This window comes from Convolutriloba macropyga, chromosome 4, assembly GCF_964194025.1.
Source record: "Convolutriloba macropyga chromosome 4, txConMacr16.3, whole genome shotgun sequence".
Classification (NCBI taxonomy): domain Eukaryota; kingdom Metazoa; phylum Xenacoelomorpha; order Acoela; family Convolutidae; genus Convolutriloba; species Convolutriloba macropyga.
In genome coordinates this window covers 58809293-58826422 of record NC_134471.1, presented here as the reverse complement: position 1 = coordinate 58826422, position 17130 = coordinate 58809293, and the positions used below count along the sequence as shown (strand labels likewise).

General features: G+C 33.6%; 1 protein-coding gene across 4 annotated transcripts in view; it reads right to left on the bottom strand.

Moving 5' to 3' along the window:
* The window catches only part of LOC142338561 (acetylcholine receptor subunit beta-like 2), a 58550-nt gene that overhangs the window by 33357 nt on the left and 8063 nt on the right, over nucleotides 1–17130 (bottom strand). For 2 of the 4 annotated variants that reach the window (XM_075388353.1, XM_075388354.1), the window contains exon 2: nucleotides 4120–4881. In XM_075388353.1, the coding sequence (XP_075244468.1) occupies nucleotides 4120–4151 (32 nt within the window). In that variant the 5' untranslated portion in view covers nucleotides 4152–4881. Of the gene's footprint in view, nucleotides 1–4119; nucleotides 4882–5705; nucleotides 5758–17130 lie in introns of those variants that run through there. The other 2 variants (XM_075388355.1, XM_075388356.1) reach the window with 2 other exon arrangements.

The window sequence follows — 17130 nt, the reverse complement described above, 5'->3', positions numbered from 1 at the left end:
ACTAAGTGATTTCATGTTCAATCATGTTCTCAACCGTCAACCAAATAAACGAGAGCAAATTTACGGAGGAAAGCCCAGAATTTTAATGAAAATGGACGCCGAATCTTCAGAAATCGAAATTTTTTATGACTTGATTATAAATGGCCTTATGACTCAAATACACCAAGTTCGAGCTGAATATCACCACCCGGGGATTTACGATAAAACTCGAAGGAAACGAAGTGAAAATTTGGAAGCTTTCCTAAATCAGTTAGTTATCTATTGTGCTCAAGTGAATGAGAAAGGCGAAAAGTTTTGCGATTTTGATCACCGAAGAGGCGAGGATGAGTCATTTTATCAGACTGAATTTTTGTTGCCAAATTGTTTGCAATAATGGCATATACTTCGTATTAAAGTTGTAGTATTAAGGGAGCCGTTACAAATGAGCGGATAATTAATCCCGCATTAGAGCGAACGTATTTAGGCGCTAATTAACCATTGTTTCGCCGCGCGCTAAACAAACTAACGCTTGTTAAGACTACCAGTACACAAGTATTTAAACAACTCAGTTCGACTTATTTAAATAACACAACTTTAGGCCTGGATCTCCTCGCTTATATCCAGGATAGAAAATGTACGTTGTTGAACGTAGGCGGCCTGTAAAACCACAGTTTCTTTTGATTTAAATTACTTCTGCTTTTGACAGTTGCAATGCAGATCTTTTCCCCCAATTTCAATAAAGATGAAGCAGATTGCTTCAGGGGAAAAGACAATAGAGTCTCATAAAAAGCCCCCAAGAAAACCATAATTGTTGCGGTTTTAGAAGAAGGGGAAAAGCAGAAAACAGGCGCCTACGAAATCAATAATTGATTCTCTCAGCTTTTTAGATTTTTATTATTTTTTGGAGTTTCAATAATTTCTCCGTGAGATAAAAAAGAGTTAATTCTCTTGCCTTCTCGGCCAATAGGAAAATTAAGAAGCACCTCACTATGAACGTGAGTTTGTGATTCGCTCCCTATCGGCCCAAACGGAGCTGAGAGGAATTAATTGTTTCTCTCAGCAAAGTGGGACGGAATAAAATGAGAGAGACAGAAATCACTCCCAGAAACAAGCAGCAGACAACTGCTTTCATTTTTCTCAAAATTTAACTTCACTTTAACAATAAAATAGTCGAACAAAATTGTTTAATAACTTAGACAAATAATTCCAGATTTAATTTTAAAAACTTTCTTTTTCGTCAAATAACATAACTGAAGAAACACCCAAGTGAACGATCGCCCAACAGCTCACCTCCAATTCACCACTACACAACTGGTAATTAGTAAGCTGTAATTTTATATTTACTCTTTTATAAATTTAATACTTTCAGCCCCCCAACTATTTTAAATTGAGACTTATAGCACAGACAGGTCTTAGGCATATATCTTTGCCTTCGATTTGTTATATCTTTTGTCAAGTTTGACTGGCATACATAAAGGGATCCCGTATTGTGTGATCTGTAGCAGCCCAGCCAAATTTGATAAAGTGCAAAACAAAATTTGGATCTATTCTGTTCCACCCAACTTAGTGGGAATATATTTTTATGACCCTCAGGCGCAAGTGCATTATTTTTACATAGTAACGTGCTATATAACAACAGATAATTTGTTACTGGGGGGTCATAAAAAACTGGGGGGCCAAAACGGAATAGATCCCAAAATTTTGTATTTTTGCAAAAATAATTGAATACAAATTCTTTGTGAGCAATTAAATTAGCACGTGTATCAAAAATTTCCAATTCTCAAACTAGTTGAAATTATTTGCATGCCTTTAAAACATTTTTCAGTTGAAAATATAAAAATTGTAATCACACTGTTTGGTGATTTCTGTGACAAAATTTTTGCTTCTGAATTTCAAAATCATTCGAAAAACGGTCAAAGCAAAAAAAGATATGATTTTTGATTGCATGAATCTGAGTCTCAAGCTCAAAAGCTCTTCATGTTGAGCTATATTAGAAAAAGTTTGAGGCAAAATATTAAACTATAAAAAAACTGTCTTTTATTTCTCTCATATGCCCTCAAGCTGGAAAGACGGTTTTTTTCTGAACTTTTTCGACACAGAATTTAAAACGAAGAGACTGTAATAATATTGTCAGGTTATTTCTCAGTATTTTGACGTGATTGAGCTACATTGTTTTGAGTTGTTCATCAAAAATCTCATTAAAGAGTTATTCAATATTTCATCAGCGCGTCACATCACACAGGCAGTTTTTTAGTCTTTCGCAAAGCAGCTTGTTCTGCAAAACAATTGCTCATGGCTGCGAAATTCATCTACTTAGAAACTGGTTCTACCTGCAGTCAATTTGCTGACAAAAACAAATGTTTTGAAATGACGTCTGAAATTCAGATATTAAATCCAACGAGGAATAAAACAAATATCAGCACGCATTGTCTGTCAGTTTTGTAAATTGCAGATGAGAATATATAAAAAACCAAAAGTATAATTGTTCTATGTAAGTTCGGTTATGTAAGTACAGTTATGTTCTACCATTTCTTAGGAAAAACTAGTTCAATGAATAAAAGAAAACCCTATGAGATGCTTCTTCGCCGTTATCAAAACATCGCCGGGCTCTTTAGAAAAAAAGGTAAAAGGTAAAAGATAGAGATTTTAGTAAATAATTTTTAAGGAATGATGATTGGGTACAATCCCTTTTTCAACCGTCAGATAGTTTATGTTTGAGAAAAACTTACTTACCTCTGTTCTAAAAACTAATTTATCGGATATAATTCTTTGTTAAGTACTGAATTCAGTTATACTTCTGTTTATTGAGGAAACTCAACATTAAAAGTTGAAGCTTTAGCCCCCATATAGCCCCCCTTTTGCCCCCATTTTTCAAATTTTATTTCCAATAAACCAGCTAAAAAGACTTCTCAATTGGAAGTCACGTTTTTTGAAGAAAACGCGTGCTTATGCTTATTGTCATATCATGCCATCAAGCGCCATACATAGAATAGAGATTGAGATTCTGAACGATCAAAAATAAAAAAAGAAAACCCGGAAGCTTTCAGCGATTGGTAAAAGCTGCAGTAACTAACTTCATCAAAGTTCTTCTAACCGGAGTGAAAAAAAATGAAATTGCTTGAATTCTCTGGTTAAAAAGTCAAAAATTCAGCTGGGATGTCAATTGACAGATAATGGTGCCATACAAACTTTGAGTGCCCCTTAAATTAATACAAGCTTTTGAATTCCATCTGCTCTAGAATAATTTTGCATGCTAGTATGCTAAGTAGCAGTAAAAAAGGGATTTAACAAAAATTCAGGAATCTTAAAATAAAGATAATCCGAGGTTGGGGTCCCAGACCGAAATTGTATATGTCTAGACCGTCCCGAATGAAAAGTGTTTAGGTCCAGACCGTCCCAGACAGAAAGCGTCTATGTCTATGTTGAAAGAAACTATTAATATCGCTTTTCTTGAAAAAGAGTCAGTATTTCAGAAGTAATTTCGACGTTTTCGCTTTTATACATTTCGAAAAATAGTGGTTTTTCATTCGGCTAAGGAGTTAGGCAAATTAGACCAAAATTTGGATGGAGTATTCCGAGTTTGTGTATTCTTGTCGTGCGTTCATCTGGATCTGGACATGTCGACTTTCCGTCTGGGACCTCAACCTGCAATGACTCTAAAAATATCCACTTTGTGACCTTCGGAAAGTTCGATGACGCACTCACTAAACTGTTACAATCATCAATTTTGCCGGAACAAAATAAAATTAAAGAAATCAGTAATTTTCATTATTTCATTCAGTTTTCTCATTATATATGAATCTATCGCCAAATTAACAAATTTTTTTCATTTTTTTCTGATGGATATGCTCATTAGAAATTCCTAATTTTGGTCTAACATTGCCAAAATACAGCCACCACCCGAGCATAATTTTTCTCACCCCTAATTATTGGAGGGTTGAAAAATTGGAGAGTTGAATTATAAAATTGGAGGGTTGAAAAAAATCAGATAGGGAATTTCACCCCATTTCCCCTATTTATTTTTTTAATTACCAGCAGAAAATGTTTCCTAATCGCATCACAAAAAATGTCAAACAAGGCACAAGAAAATTCATATTTTAGCTATTTGTGTTATAAATTAAGATAATAAAATTAATTTACCTGGAACAAAGAAGAAGTAAGCATAGCTGCATTTTGCAACTGCACGACAGTAACGTCTTTGAATTGATAAGATGAACCTAGGTTACTTCCTTCGATTCTATAAGAAAGTAAAGGGGTATCATATAACGTGAGTTAGATTAAAAATAATCGAAGGGAAGGGTAAACTGCTATCGCTTTTTAGGTCAATAAGTTAAGACAATTTTCCATTTGAAAAAAAAATAGATTCGCAGTTGATGATGAATAAAATTGATTCCAATTTAGAATAGTATCAAGTTTTTATCGATAAACGAAAAGAGAGGAATTGGAAATATCAAATATAAACTGGATACGGCAATAAGAGAAATTGGAAATTAAACAATCGATAAATTAAACTGTACTGGTATACATTTATTCAGTACTCGTTTTTTCATAGAAAATTTTTCATTAAAAATATTTCATAAATTTAACTTTTAAAAAATAAAGCTGAAGCGGTGCGAGAAATGAATGAAGTCGGCAGTCTAAAACTCACGCCTTTGAGAGGAAATTGGTGGAGGGTGGAAAAAGTAAGTGCTAATTAATTTGAGAATAATTCAAAATGTCACCCAGTTGCTAGAATGGATTTGACACAAGATCAATAACATCCAGACTGAAGTGTAAATTCAGGACATAATAGCACAGGTAATAACGGTTTACACCCACAAAATTATGGGAGATTAATCCCAGAGCGAGAGTAAAAAGTAGTGAACAAGTAAACTCTTTTGACACAAATAAATTGATTTGTCTCTAAAGTTTCACCTTTTAGTCATATACCGTCCAATGGGCTTCTAATAACCAGCTGGTTATAATTAGTTTACACTTGAGTTTTGATAGATTTCAACGCTTACTTAATTGCTTAAACCTTAGTTAGGTAACCAATCCTAATGAAAAATATATTAAACAGCTTGTCAAGATTGAAATGGTCTTAAGAATTTGATAAGAGTTTCTAAAATGGCGTAATTGTTACAAAGCTGCAAAATTTGATTCGTACTGTTAGCATTTCTAGATATATAAGACAGACTTTTAATGGAAACCATTTCAGTTTGAAATCGTGAATTTTTACGACTTGTTGATAAGAAAAGTTTAATTGATCAGTTGGTTTGTGTTATCTTTCTTCCAAAACAATTTCACAATTTCAACTCTGTGTTTGGCAATTAGTTATTATCATCAAATGAAATTATAGATTGAAGAAAGTGTGTATATTGCTTGATAGTTGTTTATTGTCAAAATAATCTACAAATTTCAATTTTCTGAGTCCCCTAATTTCTGCGATCAGAAACGATCTGGAACCATCAGTTTCCAACACCTTAGTACGAAGTTGGGTCAACCTGGCTCGACAAAAAATGTAATTCCTTGAATTCTTTGTTCTGGTTTCGAAAACTATAAACTATCAAAACACCAACTTTTCAATGACAGAAGTAATCAAAGAAGTGTTACAATATTCGAAGAAATATCGGATCTAATCTCCCCCGCCCCCCCCCCCCGCCCCAACCCTCTCACTCCCACTTAGTGTAATTATAAAAATTATGGGACCAAAAAAGAATAATTTCGAAAGAATCATGCTTCGTTACCACTAAATGCGCACAGGATATAAAGGAGGATTGATGTTAAAATTTCAACAGCAGAATTGATTTAGAAGAGCAAAAGTGCCTGAAAATCTCGACATTGAAGAGCGAAGTTCATCAATTTTTAATTCGCAGAAAAGAAAAATCTTTTGTTAGAAAATGTAAAGAAAGAGGGTTTTACTTTTGAACACGCTTTTGTCTCTGTTTGGGGAATTTTTGACCGAGCCTGTAAGTTTCAAATTAGGTTCAAGAAATGAAATTCTACCATGCATTAAAGGAGTTGGCTTTCTTCTTTTGAATTTGCTATTTTGTTCAATACAGTTGAACAACAGATTAAATTTTTCAGCAAAATAACAGATTATCGCAGCTGAATGTTTAACTTCTTTTATGTTCAGCGTGCTCAACAGGTGATAACTTAAAAGAGAAGAAGCCAAAATTTTGCTAAAAAATGATATTTTTCTGTCAATCAGAGACATTATAGACTACGTTTTTTTCGAATTAAGCCATGTACCAATCCAATTACTAAATGAAAAGTTTGCTTGGGAGGGCACATTGGAGGACAACTGAAGAGAATAAATTGGATATTTATAATGAAGAACGTTGGGTAAAAAAAATAATAATAGCGTTCAAACTCGATGCTTTTTAAAGCTTGATTTCTCCGAAAAGTGTAATTACAAGGTGATAAATCTTTTGTATATTGAGAAAGCTATCAAGAAATAAACTGATTAAATTAAAACATTTTTCGACTTCTGAACGTTGGTTTTATATCAAAGCTTGATTGAGCAATTCGAAGCATTAATTTTTTTTATTTACAAATAATCTTTTCTAGAGGATGGAGACACCATATAAGGAATGATGTGTAAAAGTAGCATCAAGGATTTTGGTAGCTGAGCTAGTAGCTAATTTTGTTTACAAATCTTATTTGTTCCGACCCCCTCTTGAGGGGGGAGGAACTATATACTCAACTGGGTTTTTTTGTTCAGTCAATTTTGGCCGATCGATATATTCATCGTAGAGAGTTGAGACTGGTATCATTAGAAAGCTTGTCCAGCGTAGAATATGGAGTTAAAAAGATTTTTTTGATTTTCTTTTTGACAGGGAGATATCGAGGTTTAAACCTTCGAGAAAATAAAGTGAATTCCGTTGATTTCATTCACCTTTTTACGGAATTTTTGACTAAAATTTTGCCAATTTTGATAAAATTTAATAAAATTTTTCATGAAAATGTTGTTGATTTTACTTTTAAAGACAAAATACATTGTCGGCTATTTTCATTGATTTTTTTGTCACAAATTCCGGCTAAAAATTTCACAAAGTTCAGACTTTTTCATCAAAAACAGCAAGAAATAAGTTTCTTTAGTCCACTCTGATTATATTTGCAGGCAGTGCACACCCAAACAACACTAACACAATCTTTGTAGACTGAAAAGGGGGCTAATTCCACTTCAACATCCATTGAGAGTGCTCTGTAAATAAAACTTTGCCGATTTTTGCTAACTTTATTCGTTGATTATCAAAAACGCAGCATTTACTTTTGATTTTTTAACAAACAAAATATCTAAATCAATGACATTCCAAAAATTAAATATTCCTAATGGACAATCAACATTAGCGGGACTAGTTCTGTACCAATCTTGGACCGTTACAATCCAAAAATAATTCGGATTGTCATCAGTCGGTTTTTTTTTAAAAAAAAAGATCTTTTTTATATTAATTAAATAACAGAACATTTCAAATCAAAGCTCAGTAGTGATATGTCCTATTGGTTTCCTAATAAGCTCGAAATTAATTTATCTAGTTGATTGCTTGAATGCTTATGGTCGTTTTGACAATTAAAATGTTTGATTTTTAAATAAAAAATGGCTTATTGAACTTTGCCTCCATTTTTCTCTTACTTTGGTCAACTTGTAGCTTAGTGCCAGCAAACAAAGGGTGCTATTTTTTTCTGTTGAAATCAAATATAGTCTTTATTTCGGTTTTACGCCTTAAGTTATGGTGTTCTGGCTTTGATAATACTAGATTTCACAAATTCTTTTAATTTTTAGTTATTTGCCCATTTTTCATGTTTTCTAATTTTGTCAAATTATCACCTTATTGTCAGTTCATATATCACATTTTTGCGTTAAAAATAACGCACAATTGATAATATTTAATTCTTTAGAGATATAGATTGTGGTTCTTTACCGCTTCGACAATACTTTCTCGAAGAATTTAATTGAATTTTTTAATTTTGTCTTTAACTGTCGTTTTTACTTTGTCTTTTTAGTCGTATTTAAATTCCTGTACAATGACCCGGTTTGATTGGTTTTTCCTGGAAGTGTAAATGAGCCGATGCTCTTGTATTAGAAGATAGATAATGGCTTTCATGAGTTTGAAAACAATTGTTTTCCAAAATGATAAAAAAAAATATTTCAACTTCGTAATTTTGTTTCTTTTATTGTCTGTTTGTTACCTGGTCTCGTTAATTAAAGGTTACAGATGAATTATTTTTGTCAAGGGAAGGTGTCAAAAGGGATTGTTGTCACAAAATCTAATGTTTTTAAAGAATTCGTTATGAATTTACTGGCTTCAACACGGGTTTTTCACAAGAAAAGTAAATTAATTTTTGTCATATTTGACGTTCTTTTTGTAGACGTAAGACTTGTTCTGGATAATTGCAGGTCTCAAGGGCTTCCTTTGGAAGAATAAACGAACCTATTCAATTTTTTCATTTTGTATTTAATGGCTTTCCTGTCTTTGGAAATATATTTTTTTCGATAAAAACAAGTATTACTCTTGCTTTTTTTCGATAAAAACAAGTTCTAAACTTGCTTTTTTCTCTTTTTGGTCTAATTGTTACCTAGTTTCCTTAATGAGAGGTCACATAATACATTTCAAGGGAAGTTGTCAAAAGGGATTGTTGTCACAAAATCTAATGCTTTAAGAGAATTCGTTATGACTTTACTGGCTTCCACACGGGTTCTTCACAAAAAAAGTAAATGAATTTTTGATTTTTGTCATATTTTACGTTCTTTTTGTAGACGTAAGACATATTCGGGATAATTGCAGTTCTCAAGGGTTTTTTTGGAAGAATGGACAAACCTATTCAACTTTTTCATTTTGTAATTAATGGCTTTCATGTCTTTGGAAATAATTTTTTTTTGAAAAAAAAATCAAGTAATACATAATTTTGAATTTTTTTTTGGCTAATTGATGCTTATTTTCATTAATGAGCGACCACATTATCGGTGTTCGACGAAGGTACAAATGAACATATTTTGGGGGCCAATGTATGGCTTTACAGCTTCCAAAGCATTTTCTGGCAAGTTTTCATTGATTTTTAGTTTGTTGACTGTTTGTTGTTCTTTTTGTAAACCTATGGAATATTTTAGTTGATTCTTAATGGTTTTCATTACTTTGGAATTAATTATTTTTTTGAAAAAATTCAGCGAAATTTCTAACTTTAAGTTTCTGTTCGTTTTTGTCTAATTGTTACAGAGCTTTATAATGAACTGGTGAATAACCATTTTTCTCTGGTGAATTGCAAGTTATTTTGGTTATTTTCAGTTTTATCGGACGCTATTTTGACTTTGTTATTAATTTTTATTTTTTAAAACGGACAAAAATTTTTTCATATAATTAATGTTTATTGTTGTTGTTTGATTTTGCCGTTCGTTTTCGCTCGCTTTCTTAATATCGGCATATCTCATCAATCTAATGCATCTTTTTTACTCCACTGAGTTATTTGCTTTGGAGGCTGTCTTTTCGTTCATACACCAGTTTTTTTTTGAAAAATACTTGAATTTTTTGTGTTTTTCTATCTGTTCCTCATTTGGTAGACAATTATGCCAAAATTGTGGATGAGCGGGGTCGGAACCTCATGTGCGATTGCACATTACCGAGCCGCTTTGTCTTTATTGAGATCTATATAATGAAAAATGGCGTAAATTCATTGCACAATCACCGAGTTCAGATTGTTTCGTTACCAAATTAGTTCCACAAATCTTACATTTGTGTGAAAGCTTAGGCCCAACCTTAGTCATTCAATAATGCAAATCTGATAAGATTCTCGTCTTAAAAACTATGATTCTTCTAACCCCTAAGAACTATTTGCTCAACTGTTTTTTTGTTTCTGGTGAAGTATGCTAAAAATGACGCATTTGTCTTAATGTGACCACATCCTGCTGAATTTGTATGTGGGCTATTTGTTTGAATAATTTGTCTGAATAAATTTGTTGACTTCCACATTAAAATTTTCATGAAAATTTTACTTTTTTAAAAAGTTTTTGGAATGTACTGTTATTGAGTCCTGAAATTGACGGGTCTCATTGAAGATCTTAAACGCTTTAAATGATTCTTATCACAATCTCAATTTGTAGTTTGGAGCATTAATTACATTGAAAAGCTTTATTTTGAAAATTTGTTTTTAATTTTGGAGTTTTAACGACTGATATTTTTGTCTGCAGTTTTATCACAGCCTGAGAACAGTGCCTGTTGTCTCGCCCCTAATCTCGTTTATTGAAGTCTTCATAAGTCAAAAGTGACAATAACCCGAATATCATTTTCCCAATCGATTGAGGGGTTATCGTAAATGTAAAATTGGTGCTTTTTAATTCTGTAAAAATATGGAGAGCTTTGAATTTTAAAGGTATTTGATTTTTCAACCAGTTTTTGCTTAAACTTACTATTGGAATTATGAAAAAAATCTGCCTGCCTACCAGACTAAAAATCGTTCTAGGGAAGTCTTAATGAAACATTCGAATGTGTCCCATTGACATCGAATAGTTTAGAGCTCTGATTCCAAAGTAACAACGTTTTTAAAGAAATTCACTATTGTTTTGTCGATTTGTAACTTATTCTTCACTAACCCGACGTTTTGATTGTTTTATACTCAAACGTGTGTGCTAGTTCGACGTAGGTTTGCTTTTTAAATTTTCTGTGAGATTGTGTTTATTTCTAGAAGTTTAAACACCAAATAAAATTTTTAATAAATTGGAGTCTATTTCAAGTCTCATTCATATATATATATATATATATATATATATATATATATATATATATATATGTATGTGTGTGTGTGTGTGTGTGCGTGTGTATGTGTGTATGTCTGTGTGTTATATATATATATATATGTGTGTGTGTGCGTGTGTATGTGTGTATGTCTGTGTGTAATATATATATATATATATATATATATATATATGTATGTGGGTGTGTATGTGTGTATGTGTGTGTGTATATATATATATATATATATATATATATATATATATATATATATATAATATATATATATATATATATATGTGTGTGTGTGTGTGTGTGTGTGTGTGTGTGTGTGTGTGTGTGTGTGTGTGCGTGTGTATGCATATATGTATGTAATATCGAGTCTTACATAATCAAATAAATCATATGTTTTATGTTTTTATATAAAATATTATAAGATTAGCAAATTAAGTCGTAAATTTGCTTAAAAATTTTTAAAGTGCTGTGAAATCTGCACTATTTTGTTGAGTATGGCAATTTACCACCCGGGAAACTAAGTTATCCTTATGGAAACATGATGACACTGTAGCTTGTCTACATTTCAGATCTCGCCTTGTTGTCTAAAGTTTGACAAAAAGAGTTACTGCTGAATGGAAAACTAACCAAACCGTAAAGAGAAAACCAAAAATTTGTCAAAACTATTACCCTACAAACTGAGGGATTTGAAATAATATATATGGAGTAAGCCTTTTAGTCTAGACAGCTTTCTCGCCAAGCACAATAGGGGGATCAATATCTTGACGCAAACTATTGAATTAGAAGCCAAAAGAGACTCAAAAGGAAAGAAATTTGTGGCTTTACTTCACTGAATTTATACTCTTTTTATTGATTGGAGCAGTTGAGAAGACCAGAGATATATATTTAGCGTGTAATTCGCATAAATTAGTTTACCCAACTATAATTAGGGGGTTGGACATAAACTGAGATGCTGCAAATACTCATTTTTGAAAAAAACCTTAACTGCTTTTTGTAAGAAAATATCATGTACAGACATTTGTTAGGGTCACTTGAGAACTCTATATAGCGTCAAATAGACTCTGAAGTACAGCAAAATGAAGTATTCGCCTGTTATCCACAAACCAATAGTTCAAAACTTTTGCCTAAGGGTTACAAAAATGGCTCCAGAGTTTTGGCCTTATATCCCATACCACTCTCCCATCCGTAATAAAATGCAAATTCTGTTTTTCCGGTCCTCAATACTTTTGAACAAGAAAGTACAGAAAATTCGTTCACGTGGGAAAATTTTGATAGTTCACGGTTGAGAATTAGATAGCTTTATAATGATGGCGGTAAAAACTAGATAGTTTAAGAAACTCATTTTAACGATCTTGTAATCTTCTCAAGACGAATTCGTTCCGCCTTTTGAGATAATACAAGAAATGGGAAAGATAACCTATTTGAGAAAGAGCTTTTAATGGCGCTCCGTCTAAAATATGAAGAACTATGCCGTTTGTAGGTTGAAAGTGCGAGTACGAAAAAAGAATGCAATTAGAAGAACTGAATTCTAACGTACGAAAAAGAAAATGTAAAAAAAGTAATCTATATAATCAATAAATTAGTTATGAATATTTGACTGGCATTTGTCATTTTGGATCAGACATACTGATTTTGTTTATTTGTGAAAACGGTAAAACTGGACATTGGATCTGTATTGCTTACGCTGTGATCACTTTGAGACGTTGATACGCTGGATTATACAAACAAAAGGGGGGTTGATTTAATCTTCACTTAAATACCCGCGGGCTACATACCCTAGTGAACAAAAACAGTGCGATTGTGTTGACTTTAACACCACCCACCTATCCGAGGGCGGCCAGTTGGAGTTACTGGGTTGCAAAGTTGATGTTATTTCTTTGAATTCTACTTAGCCCATTAAGGGGAGTTACAAGTGTGTAATACTCTAGGGAACACTAAAGAAAAATTATCTAAATGCTTCAAGTCTATTGAGGCTCTACTGCAATTAACTCTAAGCAATCAATATTGCCTAGAAAATTCTGAACATGATAGTTACGAGATCAAACCTTTGATGAACTCGCACAACTAGTTTTTATATTAAATCAGTAACAGCAATTGGTGCACAACTTGACATATTGGACTTGGATTAGATCTTAAATTGAATAACTGAAAAACGATAAGATTTAATGTGAGACAAATGGTGCAAAATGCAAAAATTTTATCAATCAATTCGTCAAAAAAATCCATTTCTCCTCGAACAATCGGGACTTTTAAAAAACAAAAATGATTTAATTTCCATTCTGTGAATATGTTTTCTATGGACCTATTCCGATCTCAGTTGATGTAGAAAGAATGTGTGAAGTTGATGTGAAACACAGTATCTCTGAAGTATTGGAAAGTTCGTATTAATTGTGATTCAATTCAGATCAACGAGATCACCACCAACAGCTCTGCAAAAAAAATTGCGATATGAAATGCTTGAAAAAATAAGAAATTAGTAAAAAGCAATTGCTTCACCTTGTGGCGTATCACATGAAAACCTATAAGTTTTTTTAAATTATGAAACAAGGCCTTCAAAAAAGACATTTGGCCTTTAAAAAGATGAAAAAATATACTAGGAGGAACGCTTTCAATTGTACACTTTTTTCAGAATTAGGAATTTTGAGTCTTTCTCATTAGCCAATGTCCGAAAACCAATGTCCGAAAAAACAAATTTCAATAATTTTGGCGTTATGTGGAATCAATTGACAACAACTTGTCCAAATTTTTCACAATTCATATATATTTTAAGCGATGGAATTTAGTTACGCAAAGCGTGGAATTAAATAACGTATATTGTTGAAAGGACTTAAAACTTTTCAGGAGTATTTAAGGATACAAATGCACCAGTTTGAGCACAAAATTAGCCTAACTCTTTAGCTCCGGTTTTTATTAATAGTTATTAAGACCAAATAAAAATACTCAGTTGTACTTTTTAATAGTGTTATGGTAATTGTAAAACCGCTTATTGTCTTCATAATCCACTAATCGTATCAAGAGGCATCTTTCTGAAATTAAACACCATTTAATCTTTTTTCATTTTTGTAATTAGATACTGTGACAGTGAGAATTGGTAACGTGGAATAAAGCTACCTAATGTGAAATTTAGTGCCTTACCTCGTTGAAACCAGTGACAATTGACTGCCAGGTTTTGACGATATAATTTTTCTTAAGTTTGGGGGCACAAATAACAAATTTTGAAGGAAATTTGAAATAAATTAGCATAGTTATTCGATTGACGGACGCTTAGAATACTAATCTTAAAACATGGGTCGTAAAAAAACCCGACGAAATAAAGCATGTACTATCAAATTTTTGTCACATCATGGTCTAGTTGTGGGTGGTGTCTTAGATGGCCAAGCCTGGTCTGATGAATATGTTGCGAAAAAAGGTGACTGAAAATGCTATTCCTGTTTAAAACTTCTTATCCGAATTTGAAAAAACTAGTGGTCAAGAAAAACCAATATATAAACTGTTCAATTCATTTTTCTCTCTCAATCTTACTGACCTAATCATTAGCAAACAATTCAATTTATAATCATTTGCTTTAAATAGTAAAATTGCTGAACACTTATTGAGTTCAACAGAATAATGTGTAATCTCTTCTTCAAAGAATATTACATATAATAAATAAAAAAAACGCGAATGTGAAACAAACTTTTGACAAAAAACGATACCAAAAAGATTTTTTACTTCTTCTCGTGCCACTAGTCATGGTATGAAACTAACCTCGTGAACATACTCAATTGAGTTTCCAAAATCTCTTTACTTTTTAGGATTTCGAAGATAAACTGCTTTTTGGTAAAGATAAGGATGTAATGCATCATTATTTAGTATTTTTCTCTGATCTGACTTTTGAATTGTAGTTGAAAAACAATTCTAAGGTTTTGATGCCGTTTCATGTCAACATTTTTCCTGAAATTGACGAGCTCAGTTGAATCACGTGTAACCTAAATTTTAAATTCTATTTTTTAATAAAATTTACCCTCACAGTCCTTTTGCTGTGAGGGCTAAATATCTTAAAAGTTAGGGCAAATACGCGGGTAAATTTTCCTTTTTGTTCTGTTTAATATGTGCAGGACAGTGAAATTTTCAGTTAATTTTTAAGGTCATTAGGCACGGTGCAGGTAACATGCAGGAACGCCAGAACGCGTGCACAGCGCAGGTAAATTTACCTGAATTTTTAGATAATTTTACCTGCACAGTTTTAGAGCATAACCCTGTTTTCCCTTCTATATGCGAACTATAATACAATTTAATTCATTATCAAGGTGAAACGCTTATTTTGTGCGCGAACACTCCTATTTAGCACACACACCAAAACAGGTACGGTAAAAGAAATAACATTCTACCAGGAATAGACGACAAGAGGAAACCAAAAAAGAGTGGCATTTTAGCGGGGATTCAAAAACAAAGTCGTGAAAGGATAGCCTAATGTCTAGAAGAATTGTCTCATCGCTGGGATCTTAGATAATTTAATTAATAAAAGGAAACTGAAGATTCAATCCCCCTATTTTTAGTATTATGTAGATACCCTATATTTAGGCATTGTTTAGACATTAAAACAGTTAGCTTTATTGTTTTTCAACGCAGAGTTACACCAATTGTGTATTGTGTATATAGCACGGCGTTACTATTAATTTTTTTTACATGTTTTGCCTGCGATGGGATGGGGCTACCCGTACCTTGGTCACAGTGAGTTTCATTGCTGTACCATTGATTTTCAATTGTAACCATTACTGTACCAGACAAATAGCAGTATAAATACTTTTGCCAGTCTGCGCAGACTCGATTAGGCAACATCCCAGTTTTCCTTTTTCTTCGCAGCATCATTTACAATATTGGTTAACACTGCACAGAATGTTTCAGATCAGACTGTACATACAAAGAACTAACAGACTGTACACAGCAAATTTTGAAAATTTCGAATGACTGATATCATGCATGAAATTTTCAACGTGTCGATACCCGGAGCTGCATTCTAGCTGAACTTCTACGAACTACACCACAATTAACTCACACATCGACCTCCACCGACTTCCGCCGACCTCCGACCTCCACCGACTTCCGCCGACTTCCGCCGACCTCCGACCTCCGCCGACCTCCGCCGACTTCCGCCAACCTCCGCCGACTTCCGACATCCGCCTACCTCCGCCGACTTCCACCTACCTCCGCCGACTTCCGACCTCCGCCGACTTTCACCGACCTCCGCCGACTTCCGACCTCCGCCGACTTTCACCGACCTCCGCCAACTTCCGACATCCACCGACCTCCGCCGACCTCCGGCGTTTCTACCTGAATGACGTGAATGCACCAAAGTATTAAGCCCGTGTGGTGTCAACCCCAGTGTTAATCAGTGTATTTATGATAACCTTTTCCCAGTGTTTGAATAGTAGACTCAATGGTCTTCATATGTTGTGTATTTCAGATTTGATTGAAACTTGTGCCTGATATTTGTGTTGTTGACTCGAGACTTTGATTGAATTGTTGTGTATCGATATGGAGCAGGTCGTTATAACCGTTGAGTTGCATGAATCTATCATGAAATGCCAGCAGGAAGTTATGTTTATAGTGGCTGATCAGGAAACAAAGTCATGTCATGGTATTGTTACGGTCAGGAAGGTGTTGGACATTGACAATGAGAGGATGGATCTTGTACGCAATTTGCGCAAAAGACGGGCACCTGCGAGTAGTGTTGTGGTGGTGAATGAACGCAAGGGGAAACGGTTTGAGTGCAGGTTTTGTGAGTATGAATCACGTGCGCAGTACATTACTGCAAGGCACGTTGCCCGCGTTCACCAGAAAAACATCAGGCCCACTAAATGTGACCTTTGCCCGTTCAAAACGATATATTCAGCAAATCTAAAAAGACATCATCAAAGAGTTCATAATTCTGTCAGTTTGAAATTGAGGTGTGAGTCAAAGTCGTCGGAGTCGAGGTCGTCGGAGTCGAGGTCGTCGGGGTCAATGTCGTTGAGGTCAATGTCGGGGTCAAAGTCGTCGCGGTCAAAAACAAGCTTAAAGTCATCTACAAAATCATCTTCAGTTGTTCCATTAAAGTAGTGTGAATGATACTTGTTTTATATTTACTTCTTTGTTTTACTTTATAGTTTGTTTACTGGATTACCTGGTTACTGGAATACCTGACAATTATTGATCGTAATAGATTTAAAATCACTGACTCCTGATTTTTGGGTTTGTTTAAATCGCCGTTTAGCTGATCCGGTGAAACATTTATCGAAAATTTGTTGAGTTTCGTGATGCGGTTTGGCCCACAAAAGTAAAATTTTCTGGGCAAATGAGACGTAAGGATTTGCCACCTCAGTTATTGTCTAAGAATAATATGTTTCTACGAAATAAACTTGGGTCCCAACTTAAAGGAACCAGAGTGGTTAAACGCGAGGACTTCGAT